General features: G+C 58.4%; 2 protein-coding genes across 4 annotated transcripts in view; both read right to left on the bottom strand.

Annotated features, from left to right (window-relative positions):
- GNB3 (G protein subunit beta 3) lies at positions 1–5,690 on the bottom strand. Of its 2 annotated transcripts, none has more exons than XM_024733291.1 (10): positions 5,593–5,670; positions 5,265–5,351; positions 4,985–5,023; positions 3,666–3,772; positions 3,514–3,577; positions 3,234–3,396; positions 3,091–3,157; positions 2,793–2,871; positions 1,273–1,489; positions 1–578 (listed from the first exon to the last, which is right to left on the bottom strand). In XM_024733291.1, exons 2-10 carry the CDS (start codon positions 5,319–5,321, stop codon positions 472–474), a joined length of 900 nt encoding a protein of 299 aa, XP_024589059.1. In that variant the 5' UTR covers positions 5,322–5,351; positions 5,593–5,670; the 3' UTR covers positions 1–471. The 2 variants fall into 2 exon arrangements, with proteins under 2 accessions (XP_024589059.1, XP_024589058.1); XM_024733290.1 differs by having other exon boundaries at positions 23–578; positions 2,793–2,994; positions 5,593–5,690.
- A 936-nt stretch (positions 5,691–6,626) lies between these two features.
- P3H3 (prolyl 3-hydroxylase 3) overlaps positions 6,627–13,397 on the bottom strand; it is an 8,806-nt gene continuing 2,035 nt past the window's right edge. Inside the window, exons 5-14 of one of the 2 annotated variants that reach the window (XM_024733540.1) lie at positions 13,310–13,397; positions 12,199–12,251; positions 12,012–12,079; positions 11,775–11,899; positions 9,091–9,192; positions 8,665–8,815; positions 8,323–8,440; positions 8,171–8,246; positions 7,307–7,447; positions 6,627–7,165 (exon numbers count right to left, since the gene is read on the bottom strand). In XM_024733540.1, coding sequence (XP_024589308.1) covers positions 7,010–7,165; positions 7,307–7,447; positions 8,171–8,246; positions 8,323–8,440; positions 8,665–8,815; positions 9,091–9,192; positions 11,775–11,899; positions 12,012–12,079; positions 12,199–12,251; positions 13,310–13,397 — 1,078 coding nt within the window. In that variant the 3' untranslated portion in view covers positions 6,627–7,009. The remainder of the gene's footprint in view (positions 7,166–7,306; positions 7,448–8,170; positions 8,247–8,322; positions 8,441–8,664; positions 8,816–9,090; positions 9,193–11,774; positions 11,900–12,011; positions 12,080–12,198; positions 12,252–13,309) is intronic. The other variant, XM_024733541.1, reaches the window with a different exon arrangement.

The raw sequence follows: 13,397 nt of genomic DNA, 5'->3' as shown, positions 1-13,397 counted from the left end.
GGGAGGCAAACATCACAGACATACCAGGGCACTACTTTATTGCCAGTGCTTTAGGAGAGGCAAGAAGGTAGACAAAGGAGGAAGTACGAAGGAGAAGGGGGCCAGGACCCTAGTGGTGCCAGAGCTGAGGGCCCTGCGCCACTCGGGTCTAGACAAAGGTGGTGGCTCTGGGGGCGGGGGAATCCTAGGGCCTGTGGCCTCAGATGGGAAGCCTGCTAGGCCTGCCAAGGGTGGAGAAGCTGTCAGGACCACGGAGAAGGCGAGGCCGTGGGAGGAGATGGGGCAGTTCCCCACCCATGTCCCTGGTGTTGCCTCCCAAAGGCACTCTCCCCGTACTCCCCACACCCTCAAAGGGGAAAGCTGGGCGGGAAGGGCGGCTGCAGGGTAGAAGAGAAAATCTTAAAGAAATCGGGCAGGGGAGAGGGCAGCCGAGTGTCTTCGTGGCCTTTTACCTCCCCTCCTCCAGCCTCCTCAGTTCCAGATTTTGAGGAAGCTGTCCCAGGAACCAGTGGCCACAGCCATCCCATCAGCTGTGACCCCCAGGCAGCTGACCCTGTTGTCGTGGCCAGAGAGGATGCCTGAAGAAAAGGGAGAGGAGTTAGCCTGGCAGGGAGTGTGTGCACACAGGGCCCCTAGGTTAGCCAGGCGACACGGCTGACTAGAAGAAGAAAGAGGATTAGCCCTAAGGGGCGGGCCTTCTATTGAGGCCAATCTCTCTGTGCAGAACCTGGGGTGGGTGAGGGGAGGGGAGGGACCTGGGAGGGCTGGACATGTCAACGTGCAAGGTGCCGGGAGAAAAGCAAGGGCACTAGAAAATGGGGAGGGCTTCCAAATGGAGATTTAGGCCCCGAGAGAAGTGACTTGCCCAAGGCCACTCAGAAAGTAAGCAGTGGAATTAAGATTTGGATCCTGACTCTCTGGCCCAGTGTTATCTTCACTGGGCACCTGACCTCTCCCAAGAGAAGAAGCCACACTATCTGATTCGGCTTCAGACCAGGCCAGTCCTAGAGAAGCACCCAGCACTGACTGGACATTCAAGGCCCACAGGTCTGGGGGTGGCCAGGAGGAGCTCTTCCGGTGGGAAGCAGCCGTGGCAGGCGCAGTGGAGAAGGGCCCGTTAGAACAACTTCGCTTTGAGAGAAGGTGGTCCTAGACTGGGAAGCAAGGGGGGCTGGCTTCTAGGGGTAGAGCTCAGTTACCGAATAATTAGGGAGCAGTGGTAAGAGGGTCCCCACAAGGGGAGCGAGGTGGCCGTGGTGGGCAGGCTCTTACCCACTCGCTCGCACTTCATGGAGTCCCAGACATTGCAGTTGAAGTCGTCGTAGCCCGCAAAGAGCAGGCGGCCGCTGAGGGAGAAGGCCACGGACGTGATGCCGCAGACGATGCTCTCGTGGGAGTAGGTGGTCAGCTCCTGGTCTGCCCGCAGGTCAAACAGGCGGCAGGAGGCGTCGTCCGAGCCCGTGCAGATGGCCTCTCCGTTGGGGAAGAACTGCGGGTACAGGTGACCAGGGGTCAGGACTCAGACCTGGGTAGCCCGCTGCCTTTCCTGCCCTCTCCCTGCTCCTGCCCTGGTGACTCCAGGCCCAGCTGTTTCCCTCAGCCTCTCTGGCCCCCGCCCCCGTCCCTTCCACCGCCAGCACGGTCGCTCTTCACCGCTGACGTTTGTCACATGCCAGCTGCAGCCGGGCTCCCTACCCCCTTCCCTGCTCCACAGTATTTCCACGTTGCAGGGGAGAGCACGGGGCTGAGGGAGGATGGGCAGCATATCCTGAATCTCATCATGAGGAAATATCACATAACCCGATGGAGGGAAAGTCTACAGAAAACTGGCTTGTACTCTTCAAAAATGTCAATGTCACAAAAGACAGAGAAAGGGCTCAAACGGTTCCAGTTTAAAAGAAACATATGTATATGTATAACTGATTCGCTTTGTTATAAAGCAGAAACTAACACACCATTGTAAAGCAATTATACCCCAATAAAAAAAAAAAAAAGAAACTGAAAAGACAAGGCAAGGAAACGCGATACATGTTCCTGGACAGAAAAAAACATGGCTATTTTTCAGATAATTGGTGAGATTTGAATATAGACTATAGTACTGCGTCAATTTAAATTTCCTGATTTTAAGAATTAGACTGTGACTACAATAGAGAACGGCCTTGATTTTAGGAAGTACACACTGAAGTATTTAATGGGTAAAGAGGCATGCGGTCTGCAACTTACTTTCAAAGAACCCAGAGAAAAAGCTAATGACAAAGCGTGTCTATACCTACATCTAGGTGTGTGTGTGTCTGTGTCCGTCTGTCCATCTATCCCTCCCTCACTGTACAGAGAGGGAGTGATGAAGCAAATGTGGCAGAAAGGTAACAGTGAATATGGGTGAAGGGCAGATGGGAGCTCTTCTTGTTACTCTTGCAACTTTTCTGTGGGGGAAAATTATTTCAAAGTGGAAAGTTGAAAGGGGCAGGGGCTTCCCTGGTGGCGCAGTAGATCAGAATCCGCCTGCCAATGGGGGGGACACGGGTTTGAGCCCTGGTCCGGGAGGATCCCACACGCCGCGGAGCAACTAAGCCCGTGCGCCACAGCTACTGCGCCTGCGCTCTACAGCCCGCGAGCCACAACTAGAGGAAAGCCTGCACGCAGCAACGAAGACCCAACGCAGCCAAAAATTAATAAATTAAAAAAAAAAGAAAGGGTCAGGGGGCTGCAGGAGAGGATGAAGGCTGTGTGTGTGGGAGGTGGAGAGGTGTTCCCGGGAGTCAAAGAACAGCGGGGGTGAGGGGGCTGCTCACGCAGATAGCATTGATGTCCGACTCGTGGCCCGTGAACGTCTGCCGGCAGGTCCCCTCCCGCACGTCCCAGAGCTTGGCGCTGGCATCACAGGCCCCCGAAATGAAGAGTTTGAAGTCAGGGGACACGGCCAGGCTCATGCAGTCCCCCGTGTGTCCCACAAACACAGTCTTCTGCTGCCCGGTCTCGATGTCCCACAGAGCACTGCGGGGTGGGGGGAGGGGAGGGGAGGGGGTCACAGAGAAAGGCCAGCACAGAGGTGCCTCCCAAGCCCCAGCACCCACAGCGCTCTGTCCTCACCACGTGGTGTCCCCGGAGCTGGTCACAATGTTGTTGTCGTCCAGGAAGCGGCAGCAGGAGAGATAACCTGGGGGTAGTTAGGACAGTGCCCTGGCTGCCGGCCGCCCCCCGCAGGGCCGGGGCTTCCTGGGACCCTCACTCACCTGTGTGAGCAGAGAGCTCCCGGCTGACCTTGACATTGCCCTCCCGGGATTTGAGGCTGTAGATGGAGCACATGTTGTCCAGCCCCCCACATGCCACGAAGTTCCCCGACGGGGCGTAGGCACAGGTCATGACCCAGGAGGAGCGCAGTGGGATGGCGTGCACCTGCGGGGGGCGGGGCAGCGGGGGCCTGCGCTGAGCTCCCAGGTGGAGAGCAGAGAAGGGGAGCAGGAGGCCCCCAGGAAGGAGGGCGGCAGAGGGGCCGGGAGACAGGGCTGATACCTTGTTGGTGGTGTAGGTGTCCCACACAATCAGCTTCCCGTCTTGCGAGGCACTTACCAGCAGCCTGGGGAGAGAACACTCGTGCCACCCAACTCTCCTTCCTGTGTCCCCCTAACACCCACCCCCGGCCACCCACGCCTCTTAAGCCTCACTTGGAGTCGGTGGCCCAGTGCATGGCGTAGATCTTGGCCAGGTGTCCCCTTAGCGTCCGCCGCGTCCGCATCTGCACTCGTCCCACGACCTCTAGGCCAGACACCAGCTGCAGGGAAGGGAGCATCAAAAATCAGGGTGAGGACCTCCCTGGCAGTCCAGTGGTTAAGACTCCATGCTCCCAATACAGGGGGTACGGGTTCGATCCGTGGTGGTCGGGGAACTGAGATCCCACAAAAAAAAAAAAAACAGGGAATCAGGGGGTGAGCAGGGCGCGTGCCCACATGTCAGCGTCACAGCCACTGATCTGTACAAGTTTCTGTTACGTGCCAGGCTCAGGGTCAGGGCCCCAGCCTCAGCCCTGCCCGGCAGTGGCTTAGACTGATGCGGGAGATGATTTCCATCGTATAAATAATACCACCTTGACCAATTCAAGCTGCCAATGTGAGACCACCACACACAGACTTGGGAAGAGATGCACACATCTGGCTGAACCCAGCTGCTAGGAGCCTGCCCTCGCCCACCACTGCTGCACGGCCAGCTCTCACTGGGTACCCAGAGCAGCTGCATGGCCCTGAAACTCCTTTGACCTTCTAGACTTAGGCTGGGGCTCCAGGGTCAAAAGACTTGACTTGCCATTTACTTGCTTTGTTATCTCAGGCCAGTTACTTAACCTCTCTGAGCCTGTTTTCCTCTGAGCCTGTAAAATGAGGTTTATAGCACCTACCTTATGGGGTTGTCATGAAAATGCAATGAAATTATGTATTTAAGCAACTTAGCCCAGTGCCTGGCTCATGTTCAGTAAATGTTTACTCTTATTATTAACATGTAATCCAATCTAAGATGCCACCGACTCTGAGAAGCACGATTCTCCCATGGATCACTACGAAGGAAAAACTCTGCGAATTACAATTGTAAGGCATCAATTGTTGGATGCACCTCAATTTCCGAGACGTCAAACTGTGAAAACATGCATCTTAGAACTGACGACTTCAGTATTAGACAGCTAGTACCTAGAGTCGCGAAGGACTTCTGATTGACAAAGCCCTACCCCTCTTCATCCTTGCCACCCCGCGAGGCGGGGTAATCACTCTCGTTTTATGGACGAGGACAGGACAGAGTCTGCCTCCTTAGTCTCCGACTCGGTGCCTGGCCCAGAGCAGACCGACCTCGCAAAATGTTTGTTGAATGAATGAATCCATGTCATTCCTCACTCCAAGGACACGCTGTACTAGAGCTTGGGCACCAGGCTGTGGCTGGTCAGGGGGCTCCCCTCCCCACTCCTCCCCTCCGGCCCTGTCAGGCGGACAGGAGCTCTCACCTCTGCCAGAGTAATGTCAGCACAGGCCTTCCTGGCATCCTGGCGGGGAAGCAGACATCAGGGGATGGTAAGGTCAGGGTGTCGGGGGGGGTTCGTCTGATGCGGGTGGGTTTGGGGCTCTAGGGTTTGGGGGCGCCTCTCAAATATGAGATCCAAATTCAGGAGGTCTCTCGGGCGTCACTCAAGGGGGAACCCAGCCCTCTTCCCCCGCAGGCCCCACTCCCGCACGGCCCGGTTCCTTGTTTGCTGGGGTTCCCTGGTGGGAGGGTTCTGGGGTTACTGCAATCTGCTTCTTGAGCTGCTCTGCTTCCTGCCGCAGCTGCTCCATCTCCCCCATGGCGGGCAGCGGGAGGGGTGGCTCGGGCTCCTGCCAGGAACACAGGGTGGGTGTAGGTGGATCCCCATGTCTCTGTCCCTCACACCTCACACCGGACCCCTCATGAAGGCTGGAGCCCACTCCCCAGACAGGGAACTGACTGGGTGGTCTGCACCACTTTCCCCGCCCGCCCCTCCCAGGGTGGAGTCCTGTGCAGCCGGCCCGGGCGCTGGCCCAGCCCTGCCTGCAGCCCCCAGCCCCAGAGGGCACAGCCAGCCCAGCTCCCTCTTACTTGGGCTCTGACTGGACCTCTTTAGGCTTCCAGCTCCGGTTCCCAGGCGTCTCCTCGCTCCCTCAGCTGCGACGCCCGCCCGTCACCTGCCCCGGCTCTGCTTAGCCCAGGTTGGGGGGTGGGTGGGTGGCAGCAGGAACGTGGGACTCCACGGAGAAGCAGCCCCCGTGACGAGCCCCGGAGGGAAGAAGGGGTGCGGGTGCTTCCCCGGCCAGTCTCCAGGCAGAGAGCAGAGCATCAGGCCCCATGGGATTAGAGCAAAGCTGTGAGGATTAAGGGCTGGGTTTGGGAGGGGTGCAAAGGAGCAGCACGACCACAGCTCCGGGGGGGCCCCCAGGCCCTGGCCCCCACCAGTGGCGATGATCTTGGCAGTCAGGGCCTGGCTAGGAGCCAGTCCAGGAGCCAGAGAATGAGGGTGAGAGACGGCCCACTGTCAATACCCAAAACTGTGCGCCTTAGCTCCGGTGGGGCGCGGAGAGGGCTCCGGTGAGCACGGGGAGGGTGTGGGCCGGGGCTGAGATTACAAGGGACTGATCTGGATAATCCTTCTTCTGGACAAGCCCCAGCCAGCTGCCCCCAGGGTCTGATCCCGGGGTAGAGGGGGAAGGTCCGGGGGCTCCAGAGAGGAGGATGGACAGGCCTGGCCCAGCTCTGGGTGGAGAAAAGAATGGCAAGTGGAGGGCAGCCCCGTCCCCTGCCCCCATCCGGGGCTGGGCCCACTGCTGGCCCCCAGGACTCACAGGGTCCTGCTGGGGCTGAGAAGGCAAGAACCAGAGGGATGAGGCAGCCCGGAGTCCCAGGCAAAATGCTCAGAGAGGGAAGACAGGGCTTAGAGTAGGAGGCCCAAGGAACAGCTGTCAGGGTTAGGGTTCATCTGCACGAGGGGAGCAGGTGGCCGAGATTTCCGACAAATCACAGGCTGGAGAGGCCCTGCCTCTGGGAGGCCCACGATACCTGTCCTCCCTGGCTGGTCACAGCCTCTCCACCCTCCAGCCGCCACAGAAACTGCCGCGACACACTTGACTGGGCCCCGGCTGAGGGATCTTCAGGCTCTTTATTGACGGGCGGGGAGCGGGCAGTGGGGTGGCCCTCCCTCTCATCCTCCTCATTTAAAGCAGTCGGGCCCTACCCCCTGCCGTTTCCCTCCACGGCGGCGGCAGCATCATCGCGTCTTCTGTCTGTCCTAGGGCTGCAGGTCTGTCAGCTGGGCCCAGGCCTGGCTCCCCAGGCTAGTCTGTGCGGTGTCCTCTGAGTCCAGGGCTGCACGGCCCTTGTGATCCCCAGGCTGGTGGGCGTGCAGGGATGGAGAGCTCGCTGTTCTGCTCCTGTCACGTGGGGACTTCTCGGGGGTCTTGGCATCAAGGCAGACCCCCCCACGAGTCAAGAGGCCACATCCCCAAGGAGCTGGCTCAGCCCCTCACAGCTCCTCTCGGACCCGAGGCGGCTTCCCAGCCTTGTCCTGGACCCGCTGAAGCCTGTGGCTGGGGGGTTCTGGGGCGGGGTCTCTGCTGGGCATTCCTTCTCCCTCCTCCTTCTCTGGCTCCTGCAGTAGCTCTTTGGCTTCTGTCCACTCCTGGGAGGCGTGGAGAGGAGGGTCTGGCCTGATCTCCTGCATCCACCCTGCCCCAAGGCCCCTCCCTGGCTCAGCTCAGCCCCTGCGCCTTACCCGTCAGCCTGCCCGCCCCTCACACGGCTACTCCCGCTCGCTCCTCACCTGCTCCCCGTGCTCAGGGGCCCACGTGTGCCACAGCGCCAGGCTGCAGCGCCGCCCCCGCGTCACGGCCCACACACCGTGGGGATTCTCCACGCCGGAGCTGAAGGCCACGAGGCGCCCGCAGCGAGGACGGACCTGCGCCTGGCGGGCCATGGCGGATTCAGCTCCAGGGAGGGGCCCTCGGAAAACCTGGCCCTGAGTCCCTGGAGTAGGACGGGGGTAGGGGGCCCAGAGAAGGCAGCTCTCTTGCCCACCACTTCCCCTCCATAATTCAGGGGCTGTCTGGGGGCAAGTGGGAAATGGGCCTCCACTTGGGGAGCCCAAGTGCCAGACTGAGGCTAGAGGAGTTGGAGCCAAAGGGAGAAGGGAGCTCCATCCGCCCCAGTGCCCTGACTTTTCCTGGCCAACTCTTTGTACCAGGTGTGAAGGCACGAGCGCAGTACCAGACTCCGGGTTCTGGGCATAAGGATCTTGAGGACACTTTTCCACCCCAAAGAGAGCTTGGATTACCGGTGGTGAGCAGAGAAGGAAGTAATTGGACAAGGCAGAGCAATACACAATGAAGAAGCACTGCTCCACTCTTCCACCGATCCTAGCCCCGAGCTTGTACCTGGAATAGGGGCTTGGGGTCCTGTGCTTCACCCGCCCTCCTTTAGGAGGGCCTGGAGGGGCCCCTTGGAGGTCTCCTGGGAGGGGCTAGGAGAGCCCCTGAACACACAAGTGGTGGGAGGCGCTGGGGAGGCCAGGGAAGGAGAGGGCTAAGGCGGCCCCAGCCACTTCCCTGCATTTGCCTCTGGGAACCTTCTGTTTTGAATCTTGAGCCCACAGCTGGGCTTCCTGTCCCCCGCCCTGGCCCCCATTTACCGTGACGGTGAGGGCGTTGGGCTCTGTGAAGAACAGGTGCCCGCCCTGGAAGTCATCGTTGAGGTAGAGGAGTCCGCTGGGGAGGGAGGAAGACAGGAGGCGGTGAGACCCCCGCCCAGGCCCCCCTGCCTGACCCCTGGAGGGCCGCCCACCTGTAGTCTCGGTAGGTGTAGGCCGGGGGCTCCCGCCAGCACTCCCCGGTGTCAGGGTCCAGGACGCAGTTGTCTGCATGCACCGGGTGGCTCAGGTCCATGCGCTGTGCCTGCTCTCCTGGGAAGCGAAGGGGCCTGGTGGGCGCCCCGCTGCCCGGTGCCCGCCCACCGACACCCACCCTGCAGCGCCGGGGTCACAGCCGGGCCCGGCCTGGGAAGGGGAGTCAGTCCTCGTGCATTGAAGACTGGGACGCACGTGGCTGGGGCTGCGGAAGGTGTGCGGTGCACCGGCCCCGAGGGGCCCCGAGGCTGGGGCGGAGCGGCAGGGTCCCTGGCGGTTACCTTCTATGGCACTACGGCACACCAGGTGGGTGAAGGAGAGGTGCAGGGGCCGGTCCGGGGAGAAGTAGGCCTGTGTCAGGCTCCGCACGCGCTCGCTCACCTCCAGAAGCAGCTGGGCGCCCTGACTGCCCACGACCCCAGCCCGGGCCAGCTGCCAGCAGAGAAGGAAGGGCCAGGAAGGGGGAGGCACTGGAAGGGTGGCCCCTGCCCCCGCCCCACTTCCACTGCCCTCCACCCACGGTTTGGGGGCACCCATCCACCCAACTGCTCCATGACGGCAACCCGGGACCCTCGGTCTGGAAGCCCCTCCTCAACCCTGGGCCGAGGACTCGGCTACTCTCGGTCCCGGAAGAACCCTCCGCAGGAGATGCCCGGCCCTCTTCTCCAGTTCTGGCATCAGGCCAGGGCCTGGGGGCCTCCTCTCACCTGGGCGGCCTTGAGCACCGTGAGCCCCTCGAAGCGTTCGTGGGGAGTGTGTGGGGAGCGGCGGCCCTGATAGCCAGACCTGGCTCCAGACTCAGCCGCGTCCTAAGCAGGGAGGGGGTTGGCTGGGGGAGTCACCCTCCCGGGCCCCGGGCTATCGCCCACCTCACTGCCCACAGGGCCACATGGCCTTCCCTCCAACCCTCCCAACTCCCTGGAAGAGGCTAGAAGCTCCCGGAGTTCTCTGAGCTCCTGCCCTTTCCCAGAGAACGACTATCTCCGCGTCTGTGTTGTCACTCCTGGTAAAGATCTGGAACCCCACTCACGGAAGGGACTGTGCACAGAACTCTGGAGAGCTTCCTACAGTGGGGAAGGGGCCTTGAGAGGTAAGGACAGCTGGGGAAGGGGACAGGAGGGGCTTGATCACTCATCCCGACGGGCCGAGAATAGGGGAGTTTCTCTGGAAAAGGACGCTGGCAGGAGGTTCGACAGTCGGGACAGGTCCTGGCTGACTCGAGGTAGGGACATGGCATCAGCAAAGGTGTCTCTCTTCCATCCCTTCTCACCTTACATGCTCTTGGAGAACTTGAGTACCCTTGATGCTAAGTCCCAGTTACCCAACTGCCTACATGACTCTTATCAACTGGGGGTCTCCTAGTATCTGAGTGTCCCTTTCCTGATACCTACTGTCTGCTTTTTCTTTCTTTTTTCTATTCTGTCTGCTTTTTGAAACTCAAGGTACCACTATCTAATTACCTCGTATTTAAGCCTCATCTCTGAGAGGTTTATATAGAGGCTACCTGGCCACTCAAGCCATCTAACACTCTATTCTTTTATTCATTCATTCATTCAGTAGGCATTGAGCACCTACTATGTGCCAGGCACTGTTCTAGGCACTGCGGACTCAGCTGTGAACATGAAAAGTTCCAGCAGGGTTTATATTTTGAGATAATAAACAAACAAACCAGATCAATTCAGATGGTGATAAGTGTTACATGGAAAATTAAAGCAGGGTCACAACCCCGAGAGTGCCCCGGCAGGGATCAGGGGACAGCTAGGTGATGAGGTGACACCTACATTGAAACCAAATGATATGAAGGAATAGCTGAGAGAAAAAATGTTCCAGGCAGCAGAAATAGCAAATGCAAAGGTCCTGGGGCCAGAATGAGTTTAGTGTAATCAAGGAACAGAAAGGTCTGATACTTGGGAGTTATCCTTGACTCCATTCTTTCTTCATCTTCCACATAGATTTAGTCCTCAAATTCTCTTTCTTTGATTTTCTAAGTATTTCTCATCTGTCCCCATCTTCATTCCCTTGAAATGAGAACCTAACCTAGGGCGGCGGGCCTCTCGCAATCATCCCAGAGGCTCCCGCTCACTTCCCTCTCCCGCTGCATTCTCCATACTGCCACTAGAGGGAGCTCCCAGTCCTACAGGATGAGGGCTCCAGACTCTGCCCTTGGAGGTTCTGCAGGAAGACAAAAGTCCACCCCTCCTTAAATCCTTCAGTAAGCCGTCCACAAATAAAGTCCAAACTCCTTGGTAGGGTACAGAGGCCCTTCCCCATCTCTCCTGGGCCTCCACCCCTACACCGCCTCTGGATAACATACGGCCTGATGTTAATAGCGATAGATCATGCTATTTTCCACATTCTTCCCAGAGCTTTACCATGTACTAACTCATTTAATCCTCACAGCCACCACAGCAACCCTACAACATAACCGCTGCATTTAGCCCCGTTTCATAGAGAGGAAACTAGGCTCACAGATGTTAAAATACATTGCCCAAGGTCACACAGGTAATCCCTGCTGGGACTGGCCCATGTTCTTAACTCCTGTGCTCCACTGCAGTTCCCAGAACCCCCCTGTTCTTCTCCCTTGCAGCCTGACTTTCCTTCCCTCTCTGTTTGGTTAACTCATCCTTAAGACTGAGCTCAAATGCCAGCCCCTCCGGCAAGCCTTCCGTGACTTCGCATCTCGGCGCGGGATCCTAGCTCCCTGACCAGGGATCGAACCCATGCCCCCTGCAGTGGAAGTTTGGAGTCTTAACCACTGGACGGCCAGGGAAGTCCCTGGATGAGTACCCTGTACAGACTTCTTTCATCAAACTCACCACCCACTCTGATTATGTCTCCATGCCTGATTCCTTCTCTATACACCGAGCTCCCAAATGCACGGTCTGTGTTCATCTACCTCTCCCTGGAACCTAGGCATTTCCAGTATACAGCAGGGTCTCAAAGAGCGTGTGTCGAAGAAACGCTAGCCCAGAGTGAGACTGAAGCTTCATAAAATGGCAGACTCGACCTGGTGAATACAGATCATCTCACCCAATCTAGGAGGGGATGCGATGATGGAGAAACAGCCTGCATGTCTGCCGAGCCAATAACTGAGCTCTCGGCCAACCAAGGAATCTTCACCTGCGCACTCACTCTTTCTGATGCATTTATGCTTTGTATTTTGTTCTTCCTATCAGTTTCTCGCAAAATCCTTCTGTAAAATGACCAGCCCATGTCAGCTAAGTTAAGAGGAAAAGCAACTTGCCCCCAGCAGGGAGGCAGTGGCAAGCACAGTCCCCGCTGGAGAGGCAGGGAGGGCAGGACAGGGGGCAGGCCAAGAGCAAGGGGGCAGACAGCTGTGCCAGAGGGTCCCCAAGTAGCGGCAGTGCCCCCCCCCCACAGGTCTTCTCACCTTGGCCAGCTGCAGGAGCACCCCGCACTCGGCTGGGGTGAGCAGCCCGTCTAGCACCGCTCGCTCCGACCCATTCAGCTGCCTCGCGTCCTGGGTCAGGGTTACCCCCTCCAGGAGGAGGACATCTGCCGGGGAGGGACAGGAGCGGGGCTGAGGGTCCCCTGAGAGCAGGCCCAGCAGTAGCTGGCAGCCGCCAGCCCCTCCAGGCTCCTGTCTCCTGCTATCCCAGGAACTCACCCTTCCAGTGAGTCAAGGGCTTCGGCTGTGGAGGCTCATGGTCCCACGGCGTCTTCTCCCGATCCTCTCTCAGGGGTGAGAGACACGCTCAGCGGACGCACAGGCCAGTCCAGACCCATCTTCCCCAGGACCCATCCCTCCCCTTCCAGCTCAGGCCACGCCCCTCCCACCACAAGGCACCTCCTACCTGAGTTTTTCTCTAAGGGCCTCAGGGATGAAAGCTGCTGGGGTCCAGGGATCCTGGGACAGTCAGGAAAAGCGCCATCACCCATCCAGTCCACCCCTGAATCCCTGACGGTAGACCCTGAGCTACCACATTAAGGTCCTCCTGCTTCCAGAGGGGAAGGTGGAGGTGGAGAAAGCCCTGGACTCATTGTCGGGAGCCCCAGGCACTGGGCCAAACTCTGCAGTCAGAATGATAATAATAACGACAACAACAGCTTACGCAGCACCATTTGCCAGGCGCTATTCTAAGAGCTTTATACGTGGACGTGGAATTTATCATTTAAAGTTCCCAACAGTCTGATCAAACAGGTTGCAGTAATGTGCCCGTTTTGCAGTTGAGAGGACTCTGAGACACAGAGACGTAAAGCAACATGCCCAAGACCACACAGCTGCTAAGGGACAGAGGTGGGATTTAACCAACGGTTTCCAAACAGGGAGATTTGCCCGTTAGGGGACGTTGCAATGTCTGCAAACAGTTTTGATCGTCATGACTCAGGGAGTGCTAGCGACACCTACTGGGCAGAGGCCGGCCTACAGGGAAGGTGGCCTACACGGTCCCACGTTGCCTGGACAGCCCCCTTCTCCCAGTTAGGAAGTATCTGGTCCAAAATGGCAATAGCGGCAAAAAGGTGGAGGAAGCCTGCCTTATGCTGTAGCGCTAGCGAAGATAACCTCTGCCCTTTAATCCCCTCCACAACTACAACAAAGAGTAAGGAAAGCAGCCGCAACAGAGCTTTCTGTACTTCGGAGCAAGCGACATGGCTTCAACAGGCCTGTGAGGTAAGTGTGATGTTCCCACTTTACAGGTAAGGAAATTGAGGCTGAGGCAAGTGAAGGTCCAGAGCTTGTTCGTGGCAGAGAGACCAACATTTAGGCCTGCATGACCCCAAGGCCGCCCTTAACTGCAGGCGCCTGCCTCTGTCCCTGCGACGCTGGGACACAGAGTCCTCTCCAACCCTCGAAGCGTTGTGGAGAAATGGGAAACGCTGTTGGGAATGGATGTGGCACATCCACATAGGGCATTACTGCTGTGCCCCTCCTGGGGGCGGGTGGGGAGCAGTGGGGTCACTCACGGGATCCTTGAAGCTGGCCCCCAGGTGCTCCACAGCGTAGTAGAGCTGTCTCTTCTCCCCCAGGGATCGAAGGACGAAGCGCTGGATG

The sequence above is a fragment of the Neophocaena asiaeorientalis genome, unplaced genomic scaffold (genome assembly GCF_003031525.2).
Source record: "Neophocaena asiaeorientalis asiaeorientalis breed wild unplaced genomic scaffold, Neophocaena_asiaeorientalis_V1.1 scaffold150, whole genome shotgun sequence".
Taxonomy (NCBI): Eukaryota; Metazoa; Chordata; class Mammalia; order Artiodactyla; family Phocoenidae; genus Neophocaena; species Neophocaena asiaeorientalis.
Note: the sequence above shows the minus strand (reverse complement) of the source record. Positions and strands in the feature narration are given on the sequence as shown.

What these genes read in the sequence shown, in the direction of transcription:
- GNB3 (XM_024733290.1), bottom strand. Translation starts at nt 5,321, where the DNA reads ATGGGGGAGATGGAGCAGCTGCGGCAGGAAGCAGAGCAGCTCAAGAAG. An exon ending in CTGACATTACTCTGGCAGAG is followed by an intron (nt 3,773 to 4,984) that starts GTGAGAGCTCCT and finishes CCTTCCCTGCAG; the next exon opens with CTGGTGTCTGGCCTAGAGGT. An exon ending in AGCTCCGGGGACACCACGTG is followed by an intron (nt 2,995 to 3,090) that starts GTGAGGACAGAG and finishes CCCACCCCGCAG; the next exon opens with TGCTCTGTGGGACATCGAGA.